This window comes from Lissotriton helveticus, chromosome 11 (assembly GCF_964261635.1).
Source record: "Lissotriton helveticus chromosome 11, aLisHel1.1, whole genome shotgun sequence".
NCBI classification, from domain to species: domain Eukaryota; kingdom Metazoa; phylum Chordata; class Amphibia; order Caudata; family Salamandridae; genus Lissotriton; species Lissotriton helveticus.
The window spans coordinates 452423976-452442298 of record NC_136072.1 but is presented as its reverse complement, the minus strand read 5'-3'; the positions used below and the strand labels follow the sequence as shown (position 1 = coordinate 452442298).

Sequence of the window (18323 nt, the reverse complement as noted above, 5' to 3'; positions counted from 1 at the left end):
GTAGCTTAAATCTGCTGCATAACTGTAGTAATCATGAGGTCCATATCAAATTAAAGGTTAAATAATTCATCCTTTATTGGAGAAGCATTGGGTACATCCATTCATGTCTTCAAGTCATATCAAAAGTGAGCACAGTTCCAAGGAAACAGTTGCATGGAATCTCATGCCATACACCAGAATACAGAATGAGAATACAGAGTAGGAACTCTATTACATACTAATACTCTACACTCTACTGACTGACTAAATAATAATAATACAGCATTACTACACATCTTCCCTTTTTATAAAAACAACAAAAAAACACGTTAAAGTAATAAGAGAAAAATCAATAATAAACAAATTAATTGTATTTCTCTGGTCTCTTAACAATTCTTCCGCTAGATGACTAAAAAATGTTTGGTTGAATAATAGACTCACTAACAGAAATCTCATTAGAGTTTTCATCAGGTAATTCAATAACAGCATTATCGTTATCATAACACCAAAACAGAAAAAGGCACAGATTGAGATGATGGAATCAGTCTGTCCATATCCAAGCTAGCTAACGCTAAATTACTCATATGCCACGTTTCTCCATTGTCAAGAGTAACAGAATTATGATGAATTTTAGAAATTCTTCTTGGTTGTGAAAATTTACTGAAGCCTTTAGGTACCTTACGAGGATTTTTAATACAAACTAATTGACCAATTTGTAAATCAGTAGGACGAGTACCATGCTTACTATCATAATACGTTTTGTTCTTCATTTGGGAATGAGTTAAAGTATTTTTAACATCATTAAGGTTGCAAAAAGACATACCTCCTCTCTTCATCATCCAGGATTAGTTTTAGAATAAGGAATTCTGCAACGCATCAAAGAAAAAGGACTTTTACCTAAAGAAGGATGAAGAGTAATGCGATATGACCACATTTTTTTACATTCATCTTCCCAAGATAATTTCGATTTTCTACATAACTGTATCGTGTTTTTTATAACACTATTTAATCTTTCCACCACACCATTTGAAGAAGGATGATATAATGGAGTGAAAGTTTGTTTAATTCCATTCATAGAAAGGAATTGCAACATATTATTTGACTTAAACTGTACTCCATTATCAGTCAATAATGACGATGGAAAACCTTCTTGCAAAAAAATAGATTTAAGAAACTCAATTACAGATTTGGTATTAATTGTGTTTACAACTCTAAGCTCAAACCATCTAGAAAACAAATCCACAATAACAATAATATATTTGGTAGAATCGTCAAACCAGACAATGGGGCCCATAATGTCTAAAGCAACCTCATCCCAGGGCAAACTAGGTGAATGAACAACACCTAAAAGAGGGTTAAACGTTTTCTTTGATTTGTCTGAAGTCTCACAGCTAATACAAGATCTTACTTTAACCTCAACAGATTTGTCTACACCAGGCCACCAATAAGAGTCTTTAACCCTGGATTTAGTACGTGATATACCAGGATGTCCTTCATGCGACAATAAAATTATTCGATCTCTCAAGGATGTAGGCGGAATTACTTTATCACCTCTCAATACAAAATTACCACAAACAGTAAGTTCATCTCTTACTTCCCAAAACGGTCTAAGATTTTCTGACAAATCTTTTTTCCCAGGTGTAGACCAACCATTAACATTGTTTGACTTAACCTCTGCTAACAATGAATCCAAAACATCCGCTTCAAACCATTGTTCTTTTGAAATACAAATATCTGAATTTCCATCAAGAATGATGTTAGCAACAGAAAAATCATTCCAAGAATTGGAATCAATTTTGGCCACAGGTAATGAAAGCCTACTCAATCAATCAGCTATCACGTTCTTTGCTCCAGGTACATACTGGATTTCAAATATGTAATCCTGTAGGCGCATAGAAAGTCTAGCAAATCTGGCAGTTGCTCTATATAAACCATTAGAAGTCAATAATTTTGTGAGGGGTTTGTGATCAGTTCTGACACAAAACTCCTTACCCCACAAAAATATTCTGAAATGTTCTAAACTCCAAACTACTGCTAGAGTCTCTCTTTCTATTACTGAGTACTTTTGCTCAGAAGGAGTTAGTGACCTAGAGGCAAATGCAATAATGACTTCACCATTACTTTCTGTGACTTGCGTTAACACACTACCCAAACCACTTGAACTAGCATCAGTAGTAAAGAAAGTGGAAGACATGGGATCAAAACCTTGAAGGTTTGGAGCACTACAAATGGCTTTCCTTATTAAATCAAATGCCAATTGACACTCCTTAGACCAAGAAAAGGAAACTTTGTTCTTTAGTAATTCTCTCATGACTTGGGTTTTGCTTGAAAAGTTATTCACAAATTTCGAATAAAATTCCGCTAAGCCAAGAAATGACCTTAATTCATCCTTGGTTTTAGGGGCAGGAGCATCAAAAATTGCTCTGACCAATTTAGTTTTGGGTCTAATACCGGACTCTCCAATTTCATGTCCTAAGTAAACAACTTGGTTTTCTGAAAATTTGCATTTAGAAGCTTCAGCTGTTAAGCCATATTTCTCAAGCATTTTCATGACTTCCCTTAGCCTTGAATCATGTTGGGTGGAGTCTTTCCCTATAACAAGTATGTCGTCCTGAAAGAATGTGATACCAGGCATATCACCAAATAGTTGTGCCATTAAACGTTGAAACACGGCCGCAGCCGAAGCTAAACCAAATGGCATACGTTTAAAACTAAAACAACCAAAAGGTGTACAAAAAGTAGTCAAGCTTCGGCTGGAACGGTGCAAAACAACCTGGTGATAGGCTGATGATAAATCAACCGTGGAAAAATATTTATAACCACGAGTAAGGGACAACATCTCGTCTATCCTTGGTAAGGGAAATTGGTCAACAACTATATTATTATTCAGGTTTCTCAAATCAACGCATAAGCGGATTTTGCCGTTGGCACGTCTGGCAACCACCAATGGAGAAATCCACTCAGATGCTTCTACAGGCTCAATTATATCACACTCTTGTAATTTTAAAAGTTCCTTCTTAACTTCCTCTCTTACAATAAGGGGTACATGTCTTACCTTATGAATCCTCGGAGTAGCATTGTCTTTTAACCTGTTTTTTTCAGAAAATCCACTTAATTTACCAATTTTCCCAGAAAAAACACTTGGAAATTCTTTCACAACCCAATTCTTAGTGGTTTCGCTATCACAAGCTACAAGAACTTGCTCCGGACTGTTTGGGTCAAGAATTATATTCAATGCTCTTTGGTCCTTCCACCCTAAGACAGAAGGTCCATCTTGGGCTATGTAAAGCTTGCAAACAGCAGAGCGACTTTTAAAGTCAAAAACAAGAGAACGAAATCCCAACAAGACAATCTTATTCCCCGTAAAACTCTCAGGAAGAACATCAGGTGGCTCTAAATGTGAACCAAGATTATTGACTAGTTTAGCTTGCCATATACTTTTAGCTATTATCGTAAATGAGGATCCAGAATCTGCTGCTACCTGCAAAGGAATACCACCAAATTTAACGATACATAAAGGTTCACTACTGTCCTTGTCATTAATATTTAAAACAATGTTACACTTTCTTTGATCATGAATATCAGAGTCACCAGAAGAGGTGTCAGAATCACTTTCATTCAAACATGAAACCTTCGGAGATTGAACAGACTTCCTTTTACATGACTTCGAAAAATGTCCTACTATTCTACAATTCGAACATTTTGTAAGTCTAGCAGGACAATTCTCTGAACTGGCATTGTGCGATTTGCTTCCACAACGAAAGCAAGCAAACGATGTTGAATCAAATTTGTTACATTTAGGCTTCGTAGCATTTTTTAAATTTTGCGTGTTGCCAGAGAATTGTTTTTTCTTGGAACGAAAATCCCTTTCTTAATTTCAGAAATATTGTTGACAGCAGCAGATTTGTCAGAATCATTCTGTTCAGAAATAGCCTTATTGCTTCTTTCCGACAATTCAGCCTTCTTGACAGGCGTTATAACGTCTTTAAGGTTCGAATCGCCTTCAATCCAAAGTCGGTCTTGTATTCCTTTGTTTTTAGAACATACCACAACATGGTCTCTTATTAACTCATCGTGGAGAACACCAAATTTGCAAGGTGCAGCAAGTATTTTTAACGCAGCCACAAACTCTGCAACAGACACATTTTGCAATTGCTTCCTTTTAAAGAAAGCTCTTCGCGTAACTCCAATGCACACAACAGGAGAATAATGATCAGTGAGATCCATAATAGCAGCTTTAAATACATATATATCACCAGATCGTTCTTGTTTCTGCATTTGGTTGTAAACTCTCAAGGCCTCAGCTCCCAAACAATAAAGTAAAATTCTTTTTTTCCTTTCAGGAGACATTATTCCAATATTATCTTCCTGGGTGGCTATATAATTCATAAAATAGTCTTTCCACTCGAGCCATTTGACAATGGGCTCACCAGGAGAAGAAAGAAACTCTTTAGGGTTGTTGAGGTTTATTGATGGATTGGTATTTACAGTAGTAGCATAAGAAGCTGCATTTTCCGTCATGACGAATGAGTCTTATAAATGTATACAATAAACACACAAAGAAATATCAAAATGAAAACAGCTTACTTGGATGTTGCAAAAGAATAAAGCCGGTAATGAGGAATGTAGCCGGTTTGATTTTCTTCAGGAGAAAAGTCAAATCGATCGGTGCTGCTGTCAATTTCAACTTCTGTGCAGAAGTTAAGATGGCGTCTTACAGGGGTCAAGTAACGTAACCTCGCGTAATGACGCAGCGCGTCAACCCAGTGACCAAGCAAAGAGTCACAGAACGCGAGCACAGCAAGAGAAAGCAGCGTCTCCGAGGAGAAAGAATGCTGGAGTGACGCGCTGGTCTGATGACGGAGACAAAGGTCACAAAGCGCGCACTGAAGCAGAAAAATGGAGCGAGCCCTTGATTCAAAAAATGGCAGGTACGTTGCAGGGCTGTTACAGTAGATCGAACTCCCACACTGTAACAATCACTGAAAAGGTACTTACATCGATGATTTAAATCGCACAGGGACTCAGCAGCACTCCGATCTTCCCCAAAAAATATTGACAATTTGAGAAGAAAAATAATTGTAAAAATTCCTCTTCTCTTCTTCTTATTTTTAAAAAAAATGTAAAAAAAATGAAGAGTATCAATCCCAAATCATCGTTGCCAAATCTTTTGTAGTAATCACGAGGTCCATATCAAATTAAAGGTTAAATAATGCATCCTTTATTGGAGAAGCATTAGGTACATCCATTCATGTCTTCAAGTCATATCAAAAGTGAGCACAGTTCCAAGGAAACAGTTGCATGGAATTTCATGACATACACCAGAATACAGAATGAGAATACAGAGTAGGAACTCTATTACATACTAATACTCTACACTCTACTGACTGACTAAATAATAATAATACAGCATTACTACAATAACTTGACCCTTAATACTAATGGGGTGTCCCAGTGTCCCGCAGAATCTTAATTAATAATAGTATATGGTAACAATCTACAAAACACTTGACAATGCGTCCGTTAACTACGCCTTAGCATACTCAAACATATATCCTCAATTCTTGGCAGTAGATATGTGAGACATTAGTACGGAACACCTATTCATATTGTATATGTATATAATATACGATATGAATAGGTGTTCCGTACCAATGTCTCACAGATCTACTGCCAAGAATTGAGGATATATATTTGAGTATGCTAAGCAGTAGTTAACGGACGCCCAACTGAGTGATTTTGTGTTTTATGTTTGTCAAGTGTTTCGTAGATTGTATTATGTTTTATGTGAAGCACACTTAGTATGGTACCAATTTGTTATTGGTGTTGCATAACAGCCCGGTGTCTTTGATATGGAACACTTCTCCACGATATAGGAACATCAATATACCGTCCAAAGTTCAGTTTTTGTGTCAGTGTTAATTAAAAATTTGCAAACATTCGTGACAAGAATTTTCAATTCTATTAAGGACACGGAGGCGAGGATTATGCTTTCTCGATTTCTTTACTACAAACAGCAGCCAATAGGAACACAGTAAAGAAACGAAAAACTACAAATCCCATGAGCAGTTAGGCAACCATAGAGAGCATATCCCTATATAAAGAACCATAGAGGGCAAGACTTCCTCTTTCTTTGGTCAGTAAAATAAATAAATAAGTCAATGAAAATAGTCAATTCACGTGGAACCGAAGAACAGCCTGGAGGAAAACATCCGTAGGCAACAGGAGAACGATCATCAGGCGACATTCCAAGAAAACCAAGGAGCAGGAGACTGGAGCAGGCAGAACTCCACAGGTCCAGAATCCGAAAGACTGGAACCAAGGCAGGAGAAAAACTGAAGGATCTCACTTCTGGTCAGAACCTAAAAGAAAAACCGTAATACACCATCCCAGTACCATAAGGTAAAATACAAAGGGGTAGGGAAATAGTGCAAGAAAAACATGTCACAATGCCATAGCAATGAGAAAAGACATGATACAAGCAGTAAACTACAATTTGGGTGGGATAATCCTCGCCTCCGTGTCCTTAATAGAATTGAAAATTCTTGTCACGAATGTTTGCAAATTTTTAATTCTATGGCAGGACAGGAGGCTCAGATTATGCTTGTTCAAAGCTGAGTCACCACAACAGAAGCAATATCCACAATGGGTTTGAAATAATACGTTTTAAACACAGTATCGGAAGACCAATCAGTGGCCTTCATAATGTCCGTCAAACTCACACCAACAGTAAAAGCCTTAGAGGCCATGGCACCCCGAGCGGAATGAGCTCCGAAAATGGAGATATCAATTCCAGCCTCAGACATAAGCCAACGTATCCAACGGGCCAGGGTAGCCGGCGCCACAGGCCTAAAAGGCTTCTGCAAAGCAATCAGCAACTGCCCAGACAAATCTTGTCGAAAAGGAGCAGTACTTACCTCATAATCCTTTATGCACTGGACCACGCATAACTGTGGGTTCTGAGGAAAAGCTGGGTATGTCACAGAAGACATGTTACTTTTGGTGCGCCGGGAAACTGTAAAAGTGACCCCGTCCGGAAAAAACGAACGTCCCGCGAGGTCTAACGCTCGTACATCAGAAATGCGTTTACAAGACACCAAACAAAGTAGCATTGTCAACTCCGCTGAAAGTTGCTTACGAGACAAGGAAGAGTTGGGAGGCCAAGCCTCCAGAAAACGTAAGACAATGGAGACATCCCAAAGAGCCACATACTTTGGACAAGGCAGTTTAACCAGCCGAATGCCACGAAGTAATTTAGAAATCAAAGAATGCTCCCCAATAGGCTTCCCGTCAACAAAATCGTGGCCCGCAGAAACAGCGGAGCGAAATGAATTGACTGTCCTATAAGCAGAACCAGAAGAAGAAGCTATGGAGGCAAGAAAATTAACTACTAAAGTAACATCCGCTGAAGCGAGATACAAGTTTCGTTCAGAACACCAACCACACCATCGCCGCCAAGCTGATGTATAACGCTTGTGCGTGTTGGGGGCCCAAGCCTCATCGATAAATCGTGTAGCGTCTCCAGATAAGCCAGGGACTTTCCAGCGTTCCCCGAAAGGTGCCACGCAACCAGCCGGAGCTGACCTGACAGAACCAGAGGATGTGGGTTTAGCAGAGGATCCAACAATAAGTTCCACTTCTGTGGAAGCAGGAACTGTGTCGAGCAACTCATATCCAGAAGATCCGGAAACCACGCCTGAGCCCTCCAAAGAGGAGTTATCAGAATGACCTCCGACTGGAAGTGCTTTGTTCGTGCCAAGACTCGCGGAATCATCGCGAATGGGGGAAACGCATAGCAAAGATGAGGGGGCCAAGTCTGGAGAAAGGCATCCGTGGCCAGAGCCTCCGGATCCGGACGCCAGCTGTAAAACCTGGGCAACTGGGCATTGAGGCGAGAGGCGAAAAGATCTATCCAAGGCCGACCCCAGAGGCGAGACAGGTTCCGAAATACACGGGGATGAAGCCGCCAATCGTTGAAATCCAGCAGATGGCGAGAGTGCCAATCGGCCACCTGATTCTGGCGACCCGGGAGATACTCTGCAATAAGAGTGATCTTCCTCTGAAGGCAGAAGTGCCAGAAGTCCTTCGCAATCTCGGCCAAGAGCTTCGACCTCGTTCCTCCTAGTTTGTTCACATACCTCACCTCAGAGATGTTGTCCATGCGGAGCAGTATGCAACAGCTGGTGGCCTGAGGAGCAAGGCTGCGGATCGCAAACGATCCCGCCAGGAGTTCCAGACAATTGATGTGAAGACTCAGTTTGTCTTGTGACCAACGGCCGCCCGTTGTCACAGACCCGCACCGGGCTCCCCAGCCCCAAAGACTCGCATCTGATTCCAGCACCACATCCGGAGTCGAGCCGAACAGGGTTTTCCCGTTCCAAGCCTCCATGTGGTTGAGCCACCACATCATCTCCGACTGTGCGTCTGGTGACAGAGGAACAAGATCGGAATAGCGAAGACCCTTCTGCAAATGCCTGATCTTGAGACGTTGTAGGGCCCGATAATGCAAGGGACCCGGAAAAATCGCTTGAATGGATGAGGCCAACAGTCCGACAATCCGAGCGATCGATCGTAAGGACACACTCTGTGCGGACAACAGTAACCTCAACTCCCTTTTGATAGACCGGACTTTCTGGGAGGGCAAGAACAGTTGGCAAGAGACAGAGTCGACTAGGAAACCCAGGAACTCGATCGACTGAGTGGGATGTAAAAGAGATTTTTGAGGATTTACTAGAAAACCTAGAGACTGTAACAGGTCGACCGTCCATGTCAAATGGGTCTGCAGTTGGACAGGACACTGAGCCATCAACAAAATGTCGTCCAGATACACGATCAGACGCACCCCGCGTGCCCTCAGCGATTCCATGACTGGTCTCGGGAGCTTCGTGAAGCACCACGGAGCGGATGAGAGACCGAACGGGAGAACCGTGTACTCGAACCACGTCCCTAACCATTGGAACTGAAGGAAACTGTGATGAGGCGGAAAGATGGGGATGGACAAGTAAGCGTCTTTCAAATCCAGGCGAACCATCCAGTCGCCCTTGCGAAGGAGATCCCTGAGAAGATGGATGCCCTCCATCTTGAAGTGGCGATATACCACTCCGTTGTTGAACTCCTTGAGATTGAGCACTAGGCGAGAACCTCCCCCCTTCTTCTCCACCAGGAACACATTGCTGACGAACCCCTGAGGATGCAGAGAAGTCTGTACAATGGCTCCCTTTCTCAGAAGGGACTCTATTTCCGTGGAGATGACGGCCTGATCTCGTTGGGAAAAAACAAGGGGAGAAGGGGTGAGAGGTTGATGGGGAGGATGATAAAACTCTATGTGGTAACCTTGAACTGTCTGTAACACCCAAGCATCGCTGGAGATTGTACGCTAATTGGGGAGGAAATATTGCACTCTGCCCCCCAGGACAACTGAATCGTAAGGAATTAGGCTCACCTGTGTTTGCGAAATCTTGACGTCCTCCCTGTTGTCCGCCATAACCGCCTTTAGAGGGCTGCCCACGGCCTTTGCGGGAGGGGTAGAAATTGGTTTTGGAACCAGAATAGGAAGACTGCTGACCTCCACCCTGCTGGGACTGATTGCCACGCTGCTGGCCTGAACCACGGCCGAACAAACGTCCCTTGGAGCGTCCGGCCCTGCCAAAAACCGGGCGGAACCCCCTGCGTAGCAAAGATTGCGCCTTATCCAGGCCACTAAACGTAGAAACTAACTTCGTCAGCTCCTTAAGGAACGGTTGACCAAACAGAAGACCCTGGGCAAAGGGCCCCGATTCTGAAGAAGCCAGTTCCGTTAAACGTGGGTCAATTTTAAGAAGAATGGAACGGCGACGCTCCGTTGAAAGAGCACAATTCGCATTTCCCAACTGGCACATAGCCCGTTGGGCCCAACCAATCAGTTCGTCCGGGTCGATGCCAGAAGCAGACCCCTGAGCTTGGTAACCTAAGTCCAGAATTTTAGTGAGCGGACCAAGTAGATCTAACAATTTATCCTGGCACAGACGCCAGGATCTATCAATGCCCTTCTTGGGGTCCTTCGTGAACTTTCTAAGGTAGGTAAGGATTGTGGGATCTACCTCAGGAGTTTCTGCGAGTTTGTCTGCCAAATCCGGACGAGGACACTCGGATCGAAGACGAGAACGCACCTCCTGGTCAAAAGATTCCCGAATATGGGCTTGGACGTACTCAGCGACCTCAGGAGCCGGGAGCCAAGACTTCGAATTTGGATGGACTATGTCAGTAGGCTCAAAGGTAAGCACCGGCGGATGCGCCGATGCGTCAACAAAATGCTCCTTCCTCGACTTCTTAGCAGGAGGAGCAGAGGGACCAGAAGAGGAGGACGAGGAAGAGGAATCGTCAGTATCCGGGGTAGAGGGCTTAACCTTCTTAGAACCACTGGAGCTTGACAAAGATTTGGCCAATTTTACAAAATCCAATTTGTGTGGATTCCTTGGGGACTTAGAAGAGAGCTTAGCAGACGCAGAAGAAGGAATCCAACCTTGTTGCTGTGCATAGTCCATCAGATGACGCTTCAACGGCCCAATTGCACGGACCAGCGCGGAATTGACAGAATGTTGCACCCCTTGGTCAAGTGCATCGACCAAATTGTATTCAAAAGAGTCCTCAGGCTCCTCGTCGTAATAATAAGAGTCTTCCTCCTCATAAACAGCCATGATAAATATATTGAGGCTGAAAGGATAGACAGACAAAGGCCCACACAGGAAAAAGGAATAGGACACAGAAGTGACCCAGTCAGGGGGAGTGACAACCCCTCAGCAAGCCAACTACGGAGAGCTACACGCTCTCCACTTAAAGCGATAGAAAGTGGAGGGACAGGCTTGCAGAAAGCCACCCTAGGCAAAGCCTCTACTTATTATTCAACCCCAACTCTAAACAAGAAAGGGTGTCAATTGGGGAGCACTCCGGCAGGCAGTGGGCACAGGCTGTTATGAACGCCGCCTCTAGCGTGTCAGAAAATCCGTGAGGGACACGGAAAAGTAAACAAAGGGCTGTCGCGCATGCGCAGATGCCCGCCTGCAAATGCGGAAATAGAGCGGCGCGCGACTGAATCGCGCGACCGCTCGAGTCCCCAGTCCCACTCCACAAACGACGCGGGTACCAAAGCGCCCGAGCCCAACGAGAGGCGAACCCGCGCTCTCAAAACACAGACGGCAGAACGGCAAGCCGAAAGATACACCGCGCAACAAGCGCAGCAGCGGCAATGCAGACGCCGAAGGCGGTGAAATTACAAAAAACGCTGCAAGCAGACAAGCGCAACGAGCGCACACAAGGCAAGCACAAAACAAGTCATATAAGAATCACAATAGACAAAGATAATGAAGGAAAAATGACTTAACTGGCTGCGAAGCAGCAAAGAAAGAGGAAGTCTTGCCCTCTATGGTTCTTTATATAGGGATATGCTCTCTATGGTTGCCTAAGTGCTCATGGGATTTGTAGATTTTGGTTTCTTTACTGTGTTCCTATTGGCTGCTGTTTGTAGTAAAGAAATCGAGAAAGCATAATCTGAGCCTCCTGTCCTGCCATAGAATTATTTCATTCTGTGTAAAAATATGTGTCACGCCATTTATAGACATTTCCTAGTTAATCAGGAGATACAAATATTCTAAGAAATTGTGCGTTTCCCTACATAACCAATTGTTACTATATACGCATAACTTGACCCTTCATTGTCACGTAATTCAGGCAGCCTTGTGTACTATGCAGTATAGTTAGCATAGTAACAGTGGCAGGGCTTGTATCTTGGTCAACTGTACAGGCCTTACAGAGAGTGCACTGCTTGATGTGAGCTGTAATGTTTACCCAACAAGGTTCTTGGCCTCAAACTCGCACCTGCTCGGCGCTCAACAGAGCTAAAAATAAATAAAACAAATTGTTTTAGTTTTCTGATCTTGCTTTGTGGCGCAGGTTGTTCCAAGGAGGGGTTTGGTTTACTTCCAATAGCATGCGCCAGGGGCCTCTGGTACTCAGACAGGTCGCTCCCCCAGGTGACAAATCCTGCTATTCATGCTGCTAAACCCCTGTTTATTGTGCGGCGTCAAAGGTCAGGCGCGAGCTGCTTTGACGGAGCAATCCAGGACAAGTGGGATGTCCCCATCTCCGCCATTCTTTTCTCCAGCCGCTGCCTAATGCACGTGATTAGTGCGCTAACTGCGTATTTATCTTTTTGTGATGTGGTAAATGATCCTAGTCAATGAAATCGCCGGCTGGCAGTGGAAGCCGCGCGCCAGGCCGCGAGGATACACAAACATGGCCGTGGGAAACGGAAGCCGCCAAGGTGCATAACACTCTTGCGTAAGTGCTCCGCCGCTCCCAGAGGGATAATCTCTACCGGGTCAAGGTCAGAGAGCAGAATCCTCAACGTGCGTTGTTACGCAATTATTCTGCAGGTGTTGTAGATGGCTCCGGGCGCTCAAAAGGAAGAGAAGGAAACGTAGTATGTGTATGTACACAGGTCTTTGTCGAGCTGTAGATTGGCTCGTGGGGAAGCTATGGCTCGTTTTTCACATCGCTAGCGCGGTTTTAGCCAATCAAAGCCTAGGAGAGACTTTCACACCCTCACACGTTTTACAAGAAAGCACTGTGTTTTAGTGGGAACATTAAATAAACCCACACAATTTGAAAACACTTCAGAAAGTGTAAATGCAACCTACACTCTATTGCTGCATCGTGCCTGTCAGCCTCTTGCATCAAAAATGTGAGTAAAGTAAAGCATTTTAAGAGGGTGATCCCAACGATGAATAATGAGTTTTTGGAGAGTAATATACTTTTGAAAATTACTAGGCCCATTAAAGTCTATGAAGGCATTTTGTTTGTTACGCGGGTGAATTGAAGTTAAAAGCAGGTGACGACCACCACATGGTGGTGAGTAGACAGGTATCCCTCCGCTATTCAGCAAACTGAATAAAAATGGCTATCTCAGAAAGGGGACAGATGTTTTTCTGCAAAGTACAATTCAGTGGCGTCACTAGGGTTGGTGTCACCCGGTGCTGGTAACTCATGGTGTCACCCCCTCACGACTTACCGCATGGACCTCCTCCGCTCCGAGTCCGCCAGTGGACACAGATGGCAAATAACGGGACCATACAGAATCCTTAGTAACGTTTGTAAATTTAGTTTCCTATATTTACAAAGGCCACAGAAATACACCAGTTATAGTTTAGTAAAAAAAACTATAACTTCCACCCCATTATGCACTGGCCTTCAGCCAGGCAGTGCATCCACCCACAGGAAAACACCTAATCCATATTCTTGTCCTTTTAAAAACGGAAATTCACGTCATGAGTGTTATACTATTTAAGGTCATACGTGATCATGTTTGGGCAGAAGTTATATAGCTTTTTGACTAAACTATAACTGGTACATTTCCAAAGTTTTAGATTTTTTTTAAACATTAGCTAATGCCTCATTCCAGCAACTAACTACAACATCAGTTTAACATTAATCTTTCTGTGAATTTTTGTTTTTAATTTTTTTATGTAAATTAAGGTATTAGAAACTTAAAATGTCACTTTAACCTTTGCTTTTTTCACTGAATTTCTGGGGTTCTTTGATCATATTCGAAAGTGGACCAAGTCCGAAACCTTCAAATTCAGCAAACCCCAGCTGTGCATGATCATTGTCCATGTGCTGCAGAGGTTGGCTGCAGGGTGTGGCCTTTGGCCAGGCACAGCACCCACTCCTTTTGCATGCACACAGCCCCAACAGTGCACCTCCTTTGGCCTTGTGCACCCATCATGCAATGTCTTCCTCCTTTTATAAAAACACCCAAAACATTTCAGGTACCGCTGTACTCTTATGGCATCCCTATCGCAAGCTTCCACCTCATGGTACCACAGAACAATGTAAGCTTCCTCATGAAGCTTGAGTGGTGACATAGTACCATGCGGTGGAAGCTTGCGAGATTCCCAGAGTACTGACATGACCACCACAGCATTTTCATGAAAAGTTACGGCTGGCCAATCAGAACGTCAATTACTGCAGTACCATACCAGGTTTTGCAGTACCTCATTGGCTGACTGGAAAAAATGCTCTCTCAGCAAGTACTTTTTCATTCATAAATCCCCCATATGTGTCAGAGCGGTGTCCTGGTACTACTTCTGAACTGCTACGTTTTCAATCCCCTGCCAGTGCCCATGCAGCGCCTCTCGCTGTCCTGACACTTGACTGATGGACGAAGGCGCAGTCACATCCAGGACCTGCCCGAATCGCACGTCCCTGACACTCTATGCAGCACTGCCAGGAAGCACACATTGAATCAATTGCACGACAAGTGCACCCACTCTGCAGGGTTGTACAAGCACCCCAACTCTCACGTGGTCTGGGCATACACAACAGAATCCCTATCGGCGCTTCCCTGCCTCTCTGCAGCACCCCTTCTCAACCCACCTCCACATACATAGGAGGGCATTGGGGATTTCTAACCATGAAGTAGAAGCCAGCCATCATTGCCCAGGGGTGCTCTGAGGTGGTATGAGCTGCCATCCCATGGGCACTTTAATAACAGCTTCCTCTCTTGTCTCGACTGCCTCTTCTAACCCTCACAGGCCTTGCAGGAAACGTGTATGTTTTCTGTATCAATCAGTGTCAAGTGTGTCAATACCAATTTTGAGAACTTCCCCCCTTTCCCACTGCGCCACTGTCAATTCATTTCTCTTTGCGAAAATGCCTCGTGAGTTTATTATTTGAGTTTTATATATAGCACTGCACTTTCAAGACCGGACGGTATCAGAGCGCTTTACAATGGTACAGGTTGCCATCAAAAAAATAAAATGTAAATACATCAATCTAAAATCAGAACAGCTAATTCGAGTTCAACCAACTTGAAATTAATTACTCTCTCACCGTGACCGACTGCCTCCGGACCCAAGAAGTAAGTCCCACTGTCCCAAATTTGAAAGGGAGGCGACGGCGCTCGCCCTGCCCGCCATATCAAAGAAGATGCCATGGTGGCAGACTGGCAGTTAACTTCATATTAATTCTTTATCAGCGCACCGCACGCACTTCAAGCGCTGCTGCCGCCCGTCTCGTCTCCTCCCTGGCGCGTGACCGCGACGCGTCAGAGGAGCCCAGCGCGCGGGGGCTGTCCCAGGGCCGTCATTGGTGGCGCTAAAGATTGACGGCCCTGGGACCCACAAACTGGGTACGCCGCGGCGCGCATCCACATGACACCAGCATCATCAAATGCATGACATCATCACCACCGGTGCGTGCGAGGCGACGTGCTGCAGTGCACACTCACTGTCTGCACTGACTACAGAGTATTTTAAATTTGTAAGCAGGTGCCAACTGCGCACTGTGGCGTGTGCTTGCGGTTGCTTGCACTTTAAATAAAAAGCACTGGCAGCAGAGGTGAGGGCGAGGCTGAGGCTGCACTCCACTGTGCAGTGCAGAGCGAGAGCGAGCCAGCCAGCAGCGTAACTAACCAGATTGGTGTCACCCCAATGTTGGGGTGACACCCGGTGCGGTCCGCACCCCCCGCACTCCCCTAGTGACGCCACTGGTACAATTAGGGTATTAGTTCCTGGTGCCTGCAACACATACCCAAATGGCCATTATTTTTCTCCGAGAAAGGTGTCAGCCCTACCATATAGAGGAATGGGGCACAGGCTGATTGCCTTTATAAGGTCATGAGACACAGAGGTAACTTGCAATATCCCCATCACGTGTATATGGCGGAATTGGGCTAATATATGATCTATTGATTTGTTTATATAGCGTGCCCAGTGCACCTTTCTCTAGCAGCAGTTTCTTACAGGTAACAAAAAAGTATAATATGCAATATACCATTAATACACCTCACGCTGTGCATCTTGTAGTAAAATGATGACTCTCTATAACTTTATGCCATGCATGAGGGTAGCGTTGACCTTTACGAAGGTTGAATGCAGGTTCATTAGTACTCAGAAAGGGCACCAAAATAGTAGGATCTTAAGTTCTTTTTTAAATGTGTCAAATGAGGCACAGGTGGATTAAAAAAGTACATTATTTCAATTCGATGGGCACACGTTTTCAATCCAGTATAACACACTTGTAGCATTAAAACCTCTTGAGGACTAGCATTTTCCAGGTAAGTGCCACAATTGAGAAGTAGTTACTGAGTTTCTGAAAAGAAGTTAATGGCATTAAATATATATATTAATTGTTGCTTGTAAAGTGCAGCAGTTTTTTTCATTACTTTCACAAACTGAGCACATTCTAGAATAAATCATGCTGGATGTCTCAGGAAAGTGAATGCACAGCATGGTGCAGCAGTAGGTGATAGCTGCCACCTGCCTGTCAGTTCAGTTTCAAATTATAGAAGGAACTTGGCTGGCGTAAGTAACTGTGTGCAAGCCTGTCCTTTGCCTGTAGGGTCATTATGACCTCACTGTTTGCCTGTAATAAATGTCTGCAGTTGATCAATTATTTTTTTGTTTAGAACTCATGTGCAGTATAACTTAACAGGACTTTTAGGCAAGATCACACTTTCCGATGTGTTATAAAAATGATATGAAATGAGAGCATGTGATAACATTACTTTCCAAAACATTTTGCTTCAATGCCCTTTTCCCAAAAATCTTTTATAATAACCTCGACCTACATAAATATGCATTCTATAGTACAAAATAGAAACTACTGCAAACAGTATTTTTCTAACTGGACAGTGCAGCTTAACATATCAGATTCTTTAACTATGCATAAAGTATGTTTAAGAATCTAAAATATTTCTTTGCAATTTAAAGAGCGGATCGCGAATAAGGAGAATTTAGAAAAGCAAAATAATTCTAGAATGTAAATAAGTTTAAAATAGGTTGCCTTGAAATTAAATGCTATACAAAGGATGTTTGTTGCATGGTAGGTGGGCAAATAAGGATTTGGCGATACAAGGGCTAACCCCATCTGTAAAGTTTCAATTCAAATTTCTTTATTTCGGCAAGAATGCCATAAAAGAGTCAAGCACAAAACATTACATTAATAAAAACATTTTTAACCATCTATAAGTATACATATCTTGACTAAACTAAGCACACCTTTGGAATATACCAAATAACCTCCCTTTGTGAAGGGTCATTTGCTAATTCTAATTTTGGGAATATACATCATTCATTTATAGCTGTTGTCCCTTTTTTTTCCTTAAGAAAAAGATTGAATGTAAGAATCGGCTAACACTAAATATTATTACTTGGTTTGTATTAGTTTTGAGTATTCTTAGAGCCTGGTTACATGAGCTCAAACCTAACAGTAAGCATAGTGGTTTAATCCATCTTTTTCTGGGTAATGCATAAGCGGGGCAAAAGAAAAACATGTGGGCCTCGGATTCAATCTGGTTGCAGTCACACATGGCACATAATTCATCAGCCTCCAAGGGTGGATCATTTGTCCTCCTTGACCATCGTGCTAAAGTTGTTTTAGTCAACAAATTGCCATACCTAAGTTTTAGAAAAAGGGTTTTGGCTAGGGGAGGCTCTATCTCATCGAGAAAAATCTCGAATAACGGCTCATCCTTGAAGCTGAGAAAATTTATTACCAGAGTTCCAGCAGCCAAGACGTTTGTTGCCTTGTTGACCATGCAACTCCAAAATGCCCTTTTTAATATTAATTTTGCGTTGGGTGGTAAAAGTTCCGGATTTTCCCAGAAAAGTTAATATAGAGCGATTGTAGGGTGCATATCTATAAGTAAGAGAAGCCTTTTTTTTTATTCTGATGTAGTACAACAAGAAAATGAAACAACAAATATGTTAATAGGAAGGGAATGAGTTTTACATTTAAAACAATAAATGGGTTTATTCAAATAATAGAATTAGTCGAAAAAAATGTTTTGGCGAATAAATTTAAGCAAATGATGTTGAGAAAAAACATTTAGACGAAGGAGCGTTTCATGTCACACACAAATGCTGGATATGGATGCATCGGAGTACTCTGAAACATTATGAGCAGGCACCTATGCCAAATCAAAAGTCTTAATCACACACATAGTAATAGTGAGGCCAATGCAACTAGGCACACAAAAATAATTATTTACTTTCACCTAATTATTTGAATAGAATCAAAACAAAATGATGGTGCTCAGTGTTTTTATTTTCACTGCACCAAAAGTCATACAGTGATTAAGAATTCAATGGTATAGTACAGTGGTTCCCAAACTTTTGACTCCTGAGGACCCCCATTGAGTCACCACTGGAAGCCGGGGACCCCCAAGCAATTTTTTAGGATTTAAATTTCTAACATTAAAACAGTAATTCGAAAAAAATTTAACACACGTGTACACACAAAACAAATACTCGAATTACTAATGATTTTAGGGACATATTTACAAGCCACTATCACCATGGGAACATCAC

At 42.9% G+C, this 18323-nt stretch overlaps 2 protein-coding genes across 2 annotated transcripts in view; one reads left to right on the top strand and one right to left on the bottom strand.

The window, feature by feature from the left end:
* SGPP2 (sphingosine-1-phosphate phosphatase 2) overlaps positions 1 to 18323 on the top strand; it is a 548904-nt gene that overhangs the window by 232851 nt on the left and 297730 nt on the right. The window lies entirely within an intron of this gene.
* Positions 4563 to 18323, bottom strand: part of LOC144792000 (uncharacterized) — a 102564-nt gene continuing 88803 nt past the window's right edge. Inside the window, exons 3-4 of the mRNA XM_078666866.1 lie at positions 9422 to 10671; positions 4563 to 4669 (exon numbers count right to left, since the gene is read on the bottom strand). Coding sequence (XP_078522992.1) covers positions 4563 to 4669; positions 9422 to 10671 — 1357 coding nt within the window. The remainder of the gene's footprint in view (positions 4670 to 9421; positions 10672 to 18323) is intronic.